Below are 12,056 nucleotides of genomic sequence, written 5' to 3' on the forward strand. Positions count from 1 at the left end.
GGCGGCCCCAAGCGCACGACCCTCGGGCTTTCCCTGTGTCCTGCCGTCGCCACCCGCGGTGCCGAGTCACCCGGCTTGCGGTTTTGCAGTCGCGCTCTCGGCTCCGGCCCCCAGTTCTGGTGAGCTGCGGGCTCCGGTCTCCTCTAGGCTGCAGCAGCGGCGAGAGGCGCCCGGGGAGTGCGGCCACAGCTCGGGTGCCCGGCCGGCGCCGGGACTCCAGGTGCACCGAGGGCGGGTGGCGGGGAGTCGTCCGGCGCCGCCGCCGCGGCTCCTGCGTCTCGGAGCAGGCGGTCCTGCAGCCGCGAGTCCCTGCTCAGACGCCCGGTGTGCGGCGAGACTGTTCCCACTCGCTTTGGCGGCTTCGCTCCTGTCTTGAGCAGGAGACTGCGCTCCGAGGAGGCTCTGAGCGCGCTCAGGTCCTGGGCGGGGGTGGGGGGTGGGTGGGGCGGGACTGACAGTGGCTGCCCCCCGGGAGCGGCTGCCAACCAATGAGGGCGAGAGGGGACACGCTGCGACTGCCCCGGCCCGGCCTCACATCACTTAAGGCCAGAGGGACACACAGAGAGACGGAGGGAGGAAAAACAGGGTCACAGAAAGACTGACAGACAAAGAAATGGTTACAGACCTGTGAACAGAGACACATTCCAGAGTTGTGGACAGCAGACCCACTCAGAGGCAAGGCGCAGCTGGACGTGGACACCTGCCTTGTTCTCCTTGATATCCTCCTTCCCGGTGAAGCCGGGTTGGCGCCGAGCCCCGCTGGCTGCTGGGTAGCGCAGGCAGGGCACACTGCCTGCAGGGAGAGGCCCGGGGCGGTGGCAGAGGCGCTCCGGGGGAGCTGGGACTGTTTGCCTGCGCCCTGGCTCCTTTCTAGCTGTGCCCTGGGGGCACACGTCCTTCCCAGTACTGCGAGCTCAGCTCTGCTTTGGCAGGACAGCCAGAGGAGGGTGTGGTGGTGGCCATGGGCCACCTGCACGAGCCATTCCGGGCAAAGGCTTGGTGGCCAGAACACAGGTGAGCAGTCGGGGGACAGAGGGGCTCTCTTGGTCACTGTCTGCCAGGGCCAGGCTGAGGGGGAGGAAGATGAGAAGCCCAGGGCGCAGAACGGTGGAGTTCTGCACCCTAGATACCTCACCCCTCGCCTTGGTCTCAGCCCTGTTGCCTGGCCGCTCTCCCGAGCTCCCTACAGGGGCAGCCAAGCTCACAGCTAAGCCTCTCATCCCCTCCAGGGGTGCAGTGCATGGGGAGGTTGGTGAGCGCCGGCTGCGTGAGCAAGGGGAGCCATGAGTCAGTCCCCTCCCCGCCCCCACCACACCTCACCCCTGGCCACAGGCATAATATGAAAAACCAAGGTGTGCAAGGCCAATCTTGGCCAGAAATCATTCCCATAAATCCCACCTCGGCCTCGGAGAAACACCTCTGCAACTTCTGTGACATCGAATTTGTGGTCCCAAGTCCTCACTCTGCACAGTGTTTAACTGCTTGCTGAGCAGGGCCTCTGGCTCTGAGGGCTTCCCTGCTAGTCCCGTGGGGGCCTCCCTGGGCCAGGAGGTGGGTGTGTGTGGGATGGAGGGGACAGCGGGACCTGGCAGGAGGCAGCACCGCCTGGTCCACCCACCCGGGTTCTGAGGACCCGCCTAGTGTCCTCCTAGGGTGTAGACGTCGGGCCCGAATGCCTGGCTGATGCTTGGGTCAACCCCTCATTCTCCAGATGGGAAAGCTGTCTCTGAGAGGAGCGTGGTTACCCACGTCAGCACGAACGGGAGGCAGTCACGTGCAAGTGGGGCGCTCAGATGAGGGGAGGTGGTCCCTCTCTTGGAAGGCCTGACCTATTTTGGACAGTATTTTTCTCAGCCAGCAGAGTCCCAGGGGACATTATGTGAAATCAGAACAGGCTTCCTCCCTGATGCTTTCAGCCAGGGGGAGGGTCAGCTTGTGAGTTGAATGGAAGAGATTTTATCCAGGTGAAGCCCCTGCTGTATCGGTTTCCTGGGTCTTGGTAAGACCTGAATTGTAGGGTTTGAGCATTTGGGTTTGGGATTTTGCCAGGACTTTCCCTGCTGTCTCTACTTCCTCTGTGCCCCACCGATGAGATCAATCAGGTAAGACACTAGGTGACAGTAGGAAGTCTGGGCAGCTCAGTTGAGAGGTCCTTAGTAGGATCTGGGATAAGCCCCGCCCTTTGGGCTATAAGATGAGGGTTTATGGTAAGTGATTTCTGGTCCTGCTCTGGAAACACACCGTGAGCATCCAGCAAGTGAGCATGGAGCAGGGGTGACTGCAAAGGGTGTGGCATGGGTGGAGGTCCCTGTGGTGGGTGCCGTTGTTCTTGCCTGGGGGGGGGTCTCGGAACCTGGGGTCCCTGCCCCCCTCATTCCTTCCCCACAGCTACTGCTTTTCAGCCTCATGGTGCATTTTGCAAGGGCTTGCAGGGCTGAGTGGTGGAGCTGAGGATTCACCCGAGGCAGCCAGGCTCCAGTGGCCATGCACTTCACTGCTGCCATGACCGCCTCCAAGGGCAGAGCTGCCATTCACGGACCTCTTCTCACAGGCCCAGCTCTGGCTTGGGCTTCAGTGTGATGTTTCTCCTCACAGGGACCTGGGAGATAGGCACTGCTGCCTCCCGCCATTTCCCTAAGGAGGAAGCTGTAACTTCTAGAAGGGATGTCATGTGCCAAGCCCACACAGCTGTTAGGTTGCAAGGGAACCAAGATTTTGTAGCCTGTACTTGTCCACTCAGTGTTTCTAAAAAAATTTTCTTAAACGTTTATTTTTGAGAGAGAAAGAGAGCGAGAGAGCGAGAGAGAGACGAGCTGAGGAAGGGCAGAGAGAGGGAGACAGAATCTGAAGCAGTCTCTGGGCTCCGACTTGTCAACCCAGAGCCTAATGTGGGGCTCAAACCCACAAACTGTGAGATCATGACCTGAGCCGACGTCAGACGCCCAACTGACCGAGCCACCCAGGTGCCCCGTCCACTCAGTCTTAAGCTACTTTCCTAATGAGAAACTCAGCAAAAACATGTGGTCAAACTTCCTTGCCTTTCTGTAAAGTTGGAGAAGGCATCTTGCCCTTTTTTGGGGGTCTTTTGGTCTCGAAGTGGGGAGGGCACTGTTTCTTCTCCAAAAGATGTTCAGAGCCCTGGGAGGGCAGTCACGTTCCCTGAACGTCCATGGACAGGAAATTAAACAAGGCTGGTGCTGAGTAAATGCAGAGATGAAGTTTACACAGCTTGTTACACAAGCCAGAACGACCTTCCATTAAGGGAGCTTTGTGTACCCATACATTTAAGTCTCAGAAAAGATTATAAAGGGGCTCCGAGTTGGCTGTGACAGGCAGAGGTCGTGGGGCCGGGACCCCAGAGCGACCTCTTCCCCATTATGTGGTCGCTGAGCTACACACGTGTCCGCCCCTCTGGCCTGTCCTGTGGAGGGACCGAGGCAGGCGAGGCAAGGGTGCCTTTCCGGCCACGATAGAGCCATTTGGCAGCTGCTTAATGGAAACTTGGGAGCCTGGGAGCATTAGAGCCCCAGGATTTCATCAACTGTGCCGAGCGGCCTGTGGTGCTTGGTGAAGCTATTTCTGTTTCTTCTGCATGCGAAGGGAATTATTATTAAACCACTCAGTGGCACCGAGAGGCAGAGGTGAAGGTCAAGGGTGAAATGTTGCTGTCTGGGGTTCGTTGCTGCCGGGCTGGTGTTTGGCGTGTGCTGCGTGCTGTGACTGGTGTGCAGTGCTCCTCTGTGAAAGCTGATGACACCCTTGCTTGCAGACCTTTTCATTTTAACCATCGCCCCCCTGGGCAGTGCTTTTTGTTTGTTTATGGATGGCTTTGGCAACCACAATGGCTGGTGAATTAAGGTTGCGCGTTTTAGAATGACCATTTTGAGAACTAAAAAGCAAGGAGGCTAAGCTCAGCTCTTGAAATGAAGCACTTTTCCAAGCGGAACTAGGTTTGGCGAACGGTCAGGCCAGGCCCTGCAAGGGGTTGCGGTCTGGTCTGTGGTGCGGAGTACGTGGGGGAAAGGTTGGGGCTGGCAGGCGAGGCCGGCTGCGAGGAGAAAAGGGCATCTCCACTGCTGTCCTCTGATGCCGTGGGCCTGTGGGTTCTCTTGTGGGATCAGACGGTGGGATGGGGAGAGTCAGGTACAAGATTCGTAGGGCCGGCTGGGGTTGTGGCCAGAGACACCGGGAAGACCGTGCTAATCTGGATCTGCAGGTGGGTGGCTCTGGCTCTTCGTGGACCATTTGTTGGACAAAGTCTCACTGGTTCGTGCCTTGATATCCAATAACATGTGACCTCATCTGCTTGTCTGGTCCTTTGAACTGAGTAGACCATAGGGACTGTAAGCTTCCCAGGACCGGATTGCCTAGACTTCCAGGGAGAAGACAAAGGTTTGGATGATGGCGAAGTTGCACTCCTCCTGCTGCCTGGACCCGGCCCGTGTGGGTGGTGTGGAGTCACGAGTGGGGTCACTGCATGCTAAGGAGCAGGCCACCATTCTGTCCAAGAATGGGAAGTAGGCCAAAGCTGGCATAGAGCCAGCACGTACCAAAAGGGGCAGCGGGGCTTGGAACAGGGCTGGTGTTTGGAATCCATAGCCAGGCTCAGGGGAACCTGGGATCTGGCTCCGTCCTCTGATCTTGCCCCTGTATTTTCAGGGGAGTCGGTACCTAGTTTGTGAGGTTGTACTTGGGAAGACCTTGGGCACCAGAGCAGGTGCCTCATACCCAGAAGTAGAGACAGGCAGCAAGTCAAGGGAGAAGGTCTTCTTAGTCAATTAAGAGCCCCCGTCCCAACCCATCTCACCTGCGGCAGTGAGGAAGAACTACTTCATGGAAAGGTCTGGAACTTGGTGGTGAGGCCAGGGCACAAGAATTCATTCAGGAAGAGCTGGTTCTTTTCTAGGACTGAATTTCCTAAGATTAAGTATATCAGATGAGATGCAGTATTATTTTAGATAGCACGTTGGTAAAGCATTAAATATCACTGAATCACACGATGTGAGAGTTATTGGCTTTTCATCTCCTTTAATTATTCTGACTATGGCAAGAAGAGAAGTCTACTTGGGCCCTGTGTCAGTTCAGGTCACCAGAAAGTACCTAGAGAGATTAACTGGTGGAAATGCCACTGGTCGATATAAGGTACAGGAGTGAGGGGCGCCTGGTGGTTCAGTCAGTTGGAAGTCTGGCTCTTGATCTTGGCTCAGGTTATGATCTTGTGGTTTATGGGTACAAGCCCTGCATTGGTCTCTGCACTGACAGTGTGGAGCCTGCTTGGGATTTGCTGTCTCCCTCTCTACCCCTCCCTGGTGTCTCTCTCTCTCTCTCTCTCTCTCTCTCAGAATAAATAAACAAACTTTAAAAAAAGGGGCGGGAGCCGCAGTAGGCAGGAGACTGCTGCATTCATAGTGCGGGTCTGGGGTCTCTGAGAATAGAGGGGAGGGAGGGACTTGGCAGGAGGAGCCTGAGACTAAAACTGCCTCAGCCAGTCCAGTGGTGGCCTGTCAGGCAAGATGCATGCAGACTGGGACAGGTTGGGGCTCTCTGGGTGGTCAGGAGTAGAGTCATTCTTCCCCCTGCCTGGGCTGGGTTTCCGGCCCAGGCCCCTGCAGAGGGCTGTGGAGGCCTGGAGTCAGAGGCAGGTGCCAGCAGGGGTTGAAGTCCCAGCAAGTCACCTCTCCTCAGAAGGCCCCTCTCCTAGCCCTGGCCCTGGCTAACCCTTTCTTTCTCCCCGGGTGGGTGAGACCTGGGGGGGGCGGGGTCTCTGGCTGTTTACAACCGGTTTAGACTGTGTGCCTCAGATTCCGAGTCTTCTGAGGCTGAGAGTCACGCCCTTGGGTTTTGGTCCCTGACGCTGGGCCAAGGTCGGAGTCCAAACACCCTCCTCCCTCCTCCCCTGCAGCCAGTGCCTTGTTTTTGTGGCCAGCAACGTAAGGCCCATGAGTGCCCCAGGCTGCATGTCATGGCAGGGCCTTCTCGCTCTCCTTGCTATTGGCGTTTCCATAGGGACTGCTGCTGCTTGAGGGGGTGGAGAAGCCCCACCACCAGACATCACCGCAGCCTCCTGCCCTTCCCTGTCATTCTGCAGCCTGGCCTCAGGGGTGGAGCATGGTTTTGTGCGGCCCCAGTGCGTCTTAGGGGCTCTCTTTGAGAAGGACACCACAAAATTGGGTTTTAAAGTGAGTATTTACTTAGAAACAATCAAAATAAATTACAAACTTTCTTTTATTTTTAATGCTTGTTTATTTTTGAGAGAGAGACACAGAGACCGAGCATGAGTGGGGAGGAGCAGAGAGAGATCGCGAGACACAGAACCAGAAGCAAGGCCCCAGGCTCTGAGCTGTCGGCACAGATCCTGAGGGGGGCTCACACTCACGAGCCCCTTAAGATCACAACCTGAGCTGAATGAAGATGGACGCTTAACCACCTGGGGGAGGGGGTCCCTAAATTAGAAACGTTAAAAAGCTGACAGGGATCCAAAACAGCCGTAGAAGAAAACCCAGACTGGCTACTGGCGCCCTGTGTTTCCTCGGTTCCCTTCCGTAGCCACGTTTCCTGTGACCAGCTGTTTAGCAACATGTCACCCCCACCCGGATCCTGCACTTTCGGGTCCCGAGCGTGGGCGTGTTCCTGGGAATGACCAGGGCGGTGGGGGGAGGGGCGGGCTGTAGAGGAAGACAGTAGTCTTCCCTCACAAAGTGCTTTCCCTTTGCAGATTTCACCAAAACGCCTGACCGGGGGAGCATGAGCTGGAACCCACAAGCTCAAGCTTCGGTGACCACACGGGAACCCCACCTCCTTCCGTCCTGGGTGGGCTTCCCAGCAAAAGCCCAGATTATCTGCAGGTCACTGCCTGAATCAACGACCTACAGCGGCTCCCATCAACCTTTGTAAAGTAAAACTCATTTCCTCTTATTTTAATCCGGCTTATAGCGTTTGGTCATTATGTGGAAAATACAGACCAGGGTGAAGAAGGAAATAAAAGGCATCTGGGAGGCAAGCAGGAACCATTTAGAGCTGTGCTCTTCTCCCATCCCCTGCTAGGAATTTGACAGGACCCCGGTGGTGGAAAGGTTGGAATGTCCAACATCTGCCCATGGACTTGCGTTGTGGCCCTCCCTTCAGTCTGGCTGGCTGTTCTAGAACGTTCCTGTTTTCAGTCTCCTTTAGTATGTCTACACAGAGCCCTTTAGAGCTCACATAAGGCCTGGTCAGTAGATGCAGCACATCTGAGGCCTTGATAAGTGAGATGCTGCCCGCAGTTTGAGGTGGTGGCAAGAGGCATTTCCATTCTTGCAGACCCAGATCTGTGAGGCTGAGCGGTCCCAAGAACAGACGAGCTGAGGGACTGGTGCTGCTTCCAACTGAGTCAGGGATGCCTGATGTGTGGGGTGTGGGAAACAGGAGGGGCAGGGGGTTCCCCAAAAGGAAGGACTGGGAAGGGCCACTGGGCTCAGCCTTCGGAGGGTTCACGGCCGGACGTATCCCTGGGCGGCACACGGAATGTCCCAGCTGACCCGCAGCGTCCCCCACAGACCCGGCTGGAGCCAGCAAGAAGCTGTGGGGCTGGGGCTCCCCTGCAGGAAGGGGTGTCAGCGGCTTCTGTCATCACTGCATCCTTCACATCCTTGCAGAGCGAGCACCCCTGGCCAGCTCTGGGGAGCTGGGCCAGGTCGGGGCACAGCAAGTGCAGGCCTGAGTTCTGCCTCTGGATCGTGCCCCTGAGCTGAGGGCTGGGTGGACGGTTAGAGGCCTGACGTCCATCTCAGGGGGTGAGTCCTGGCCCTGCAAGGACAGGTACCCCTTCTCTACTCCCCTCCCTCCGCAGAGACCAGACCAAGCCTGCAAGATCAAGCCTGCAAAGCCAGTCCTCAAGAGAAGGCTCCCGACAGGGTCCCCGGCTGCTGGTCTGAGCCCCTGGCAGCTGCTCTGGGCCTTCTGCGCACCCTGTCTTCATGGACTCAAATTCTGAAGTCACGTTTGAAGTTAATGGAAAGGTGGGAAAGGAGGGACATCCTTTTGACAACATTCAAGTTTCATGCCCTTCCCCCCACCTATACTTAAAATATACGGAAGGACTTCTACCCTTGACTAGAAAAAGGGGGAAAAATCCAAATTTATAAAATGTAGGATCATATTCTTTCAGGGTTTGAAATTATGTTTTCCTTTTCCCCCCAAGGTTTTGTTTTGTTTTTGTTTTTTACAACTTGGTTTCTTTCCCATAAAACTGAGGGGTCCCCATCATTTTAGTTCTAGGTAAGCCCCTCCCTGCAGCCCAATCCCCTTGCTCTGAGCCTGCCCCTGGCCACTTCCATCCTGGTCCTTCCCGCATCTCTGTCACCGGGGGTGCCATCTGCCCCCGCAGGGGAGAGGGGGGGGCCTTCCGGGGCTGGGGCCAGGGCCGTGGGCAGGAGGGACTCTGGGTGCCAAGTAGGAGCACAAAAGGCCTCCCAACCAAAGCAGCAGCAACTGCTTGTGAAAAGATCCGAGAAAATACCCTTTTTGCTCTGCCAGTTCTTGACAGGGAAGGAGGGACAGATATGCCCACGGCCTGATTCATGAGGAAATGTGATTATTTTAAAAAAGTTTTAAGTGAGGGAACTGAAGCTGTCCTTTAAGTGGCATTTTAAAACCTAAATTGGAAAGCGCATTAGCATTGCCATTTTATGCTGAGGCAATAGAAATCCGACCTGCTCTGCTCCTGGGTTGGGTTTTCAGGTCAGAACTGGGGATGTCTCCAGCCTCGCAGGTGTCATCTGGGGAGGCACGTGCGGTCCTGCGGTCCCTGCAGCCGCCTGCTGCTGGGGAAGGGGCTGCCCCCACCTCCCCCTGAGGAGGCTGCTGTGGGCTCGCGAGGGAAGGGGGCTGAATGACTCCAGTCACGTGCTTCTTTACAAAAGCCTCAGGGTGCTGCTCCCCCAGAAATGTGTGATGTGGATTTTCTCAGCATCTCAACTGGAGCCAAATAGAGAAAACAAGGAGATGCTTGGGGGTATCAAGGGCATTCTGAGATTGGACCACTCACCATCCAGCCCTGCTGAATTCGCCCACTAGCCAAGAAAGGTAATGGTCTGCACCACCCCTGCGCACCCTGCCCCCAACGGGAGCTGAGGGCTGTGGGGCCGTGTGCCTTGGGGACTGGGTGGCAGGTTCTCCTCATAGCGTTGCTTCTCCTCCATCCCCTGCAGACCCACCTGGGGGAGATTTATTTTTTTATTTATTTCTAGAAAGAGAGAGAGTGTGTGTGAGCATAGGCAAAGAGAGGGAGGGAGAGAGAATCCTAAGCAGGCTCCACACCATCAGTGCAGAACCCATTGTGGGGTTCGAAGTCATGGATCATGAGGACCTGAGCTGGAATCAAGAGTCGGATACTTAACTGACGGAGCCGCCCAGGTGCCCCCACCTGGGGGGGGAATTTTAAATTTAGGTTCTGGCCCCAAACCCAAAGATCAAATCCAGCATTGGAGCTGGGAGTGTGTGTGTGTGTGTGTGTGTGTGCGTGCATGTGCATGGGTGTATGTGATGTCTCAGGCGTCTCCCCACACCTGTGATTCTTGCTTGCCGACTGAGCCAGCACTCAGCCCGACAGAAGCCTCAGGGAAGGGAAAATAGTGCAGGACTCAACTCACAAAGGAGTCAAATGACTGGCTTTTGAGTTTCCCAAGTCTAGACCTGGGTATGAGGTTTGAAAGAAGACATCACGAGTAAGGGCACGGCTGTGCCCGCCACAGAAGGTAGCTTTGGGTGAATTATAAAAAAGGCACCTTTCTCCTTGTCAGGGCAGAGCGGGTGGTAGCCTCCTGTTGTATCCTCACCACTCAGGGGCACGCATTTGTGCAGTGCGTACACCACTCAACCTTACACGGGAGCGCTGTGTAAGGGCAAATGATCCATCCCGGCCGTCACAGGAGACCTTCCTGCTCTCAGCGCAGGGGGAAGTGGGAAGTTGGTTGGGAGACAAGGAGACCTCTCTGCCTTGAGGGGGATGACAGAAACAAGGGATAGCTTTCAGCATCAGGGTGCAGAAGGAGATAATAAATACCTTTCTTGGGGAGATCCCCAGGGAGGCGGAAGCCATCAGAGTATGGATGGCTGCCCCGGCCACACCGGGTGTGAGAAGGAAGAAGGGTTCCTGCCAGCCCAGCTCTGCCTACCTGGCACGCCAACGGGCCCCAGCTAGGTTCCTCCGGCGTCACAGTGGTTTGAAGACAGCAGAGCTTCGGAGCCAGTGTTCCAAGGGGGGCACGCGAGCCGTGTGGAGGCGTCGGGGGAGGTCTTCTGGATGGGAACGAAGGTCCGTGTAACAGCGCCCACCAGCACTGACCTTTAGGAAGCCGACAGGATAGCAGGTGCTTGGTGGACGCCAGCGTGGAGAGGGCTGGGTATGGGACTACCGCCCACTTGCCAGCAGCCTGTGGAATTTAGCGCAGGGTCAGGTGAGTGGGTGTGGGCACCGGAGCTGAGATTTCTACCACCTCAGAGGAAGAGTGGGGAGGCCTCCTCACGGAGACGGGCCAGTGGAAAAATCAGGTTGCAGTCCTTGTCCACTTGAGCTTGTGGGTGAAGATTGATATAAATATGCAAAACGAGCCACAAGCACCCCCAGTAACGATCTCTGTGCGGTGGGATTAAGCACAATTTTCATTTGCTTCTGAGAGCTGAGGTTTTGGAAAATTTCTCCAGCGACTGTGGTTTACTTTTGTAATGAGAATAATAATTTTTTTAAAAAGCAGTATAAAACGACACAGTAAAAGTAATTTGCTTTTTTATTTCTCTCTCCTCTCTGAGGTCCTTAGTCCTCAGGGATTCCCCCTTGCTCCCTGGCCCTGCCCAGGCTGGAGGGGGCACTGGGCCCTGGAGAGAGGAAGGGAGTGGGCCGGTTGGGAGTCCTGGAGCCAAGCGCTCTGATTCACAATGACACCGACAATGATGTCACCAAGGACACTTTTCCATCCTCTCTGCACCCACTTGAGAGGGCAGCCAGGGTGGAGGAGACACTCACCATTTTTGGCCTCAGGGAGAATGCCTGTCCTCCCCCACAGGCGGGAGGGTCCTGGCTGGGCTCTGCTAAAGCCAGAAGGTGAGTAGGCTGGGCCTTGCCACTGTCCAAGCTCCCAAAATAGAGTCCTTTCTTGGAGTGTGCTTCTCTGGCCCCTCAGAGCCCTTGATCAGAGCCTCGCTCTGAATCCTGAGGGGGAAAAGGGCCCGCCCTTGGGGTCTGTCAGGGCCATTCAGAAAGAAAGGGAACAGATAGCATGCCAGCTGGGCCCCTTTAAGGAGTCCCCACCTGGGAAGGCCAGGATGAAAATAGAACAGGAGGCGGCGGGAGGGGGCTTGGTGAGCTGAGCAGGGCAGCACGCTGAGTATTAAGGAGCAGATTACTAGCTCCAGGTACAGCACACTTGAACAGCACGTTTCCTCCTGATAAAGATCGGAAGTGGCTCTGCTTCCACCGCCAAGAGAAGGAAAGGGCGAAAATAAGAAATAAGAGATGGGTCTCAAATATGATGACCTTAGTTGTGGGGTCAAGAGGAGACGCACCCCTACGCCCACCCCGTGCCCACTCACTCAGCTCGGTGGCCACTTCTCTCCTGCATCTCTGTCTCCACGGCAGAAGCCGCCCCACTCGGGACGGGCGGCCCGCGGAGGAGCTCTGACACCAGGGCCTCCAGGAAGCCTGTGGTCCCGCTCGAGCAGGCAGGCCACCGGAGGGCTCTGCTCTCCGACTTCAGGTGAGCCTGGAGACCCCAGGACAGAGCGGGCAGAGACTCTGCCCGTGCCCCAGTGCAGGAATGACACCTCCTCACCTACAGGAAATGAGACAAGACCCTAGAGAACATTTCTATCCCAACCCTCATTAGTGTCTCCTGTACCTTTACTATGCATGTTTGCCTCATACTGGTGTTGAATAACGGGTATGAAGCATAGGGTAGACTGGGATTGAGTTATTCACCCCGACATTTTTTTTTCTTGGTATCTCCATTGTTTTACCCCCATGTTTCCTCCATGCCCAAATCTTAGAGAGCCTTCCAAAATGGGATCAGTCCCCCCTCCCT

At 56.0% G+C, this 12,056-nt stretch overlaps 1 protein-coding gene and 1 long non-coding RNA gene across 2 annotated transcripts in view; one reads left to right on the forward strand and one right to left on the reverse strand.

Annotated features, from left to right (window-relative positions):
* The window catches only part of LOC115293386, an 8,664-nt gene extending 538 nt beyond the window's left edge, over nt 1-8,126 (forward strand). The window contains exons 2-5 of the mRNA XM_029941174.1: nt 13-416; nt 606-1,014; nt 6,716-6,890; nt 7,829-8,126. Coding sequence (XP_029797034.1) covers nt 13-416; nt 606-1,014; nt 6,716-6,890; nt 7,829-7,913 — 1,073 coding nt within the window. The 3' untranslated portion in view covers nt 7,914-8,126. The remainder of the gene's footprint in view (nt 1-12; nt 417-605; nt 1,015-6,715; nt 6,891-7,828) is intronic.
* Nucleotides 8,127-9,639: 1,513 nt separating this feature from the next.
* On the reverse strand, nt 9,640-11,803 carry LOC115294218. Its single transcript, XR_003909769.1, has 3 exons — nt 11,569-11,803; nt 10,155-10,412; nt 9,640-9,975 (listed from the first exon to the last, which is right to left on the reverse strand). It is a non-coding gene; the product is annotated as an uncharacterized LOC115294218 (long non-coding RNA).
* Nucleotides 11,804-12,056: the final 253 nt, after the last annotated feature.

The sequence above is a fragment of the Suricata suricatta genome, chromosome 6, assembly GCF_006229205.1.
Source record: "Suricata suricatta isolate VVHF042 chromosome 6, meerkat_22Aug2017_6uvM2_HiC, whole genome shotgun sequence".
In the NCBI taxonomy this organism is placed as follows: domain Eukaryota; kingdom Metazoa; phylum Chordata; class Mammalia; order Carnivora; family Herpestidae; genus Suricata; species Suricata suricatta.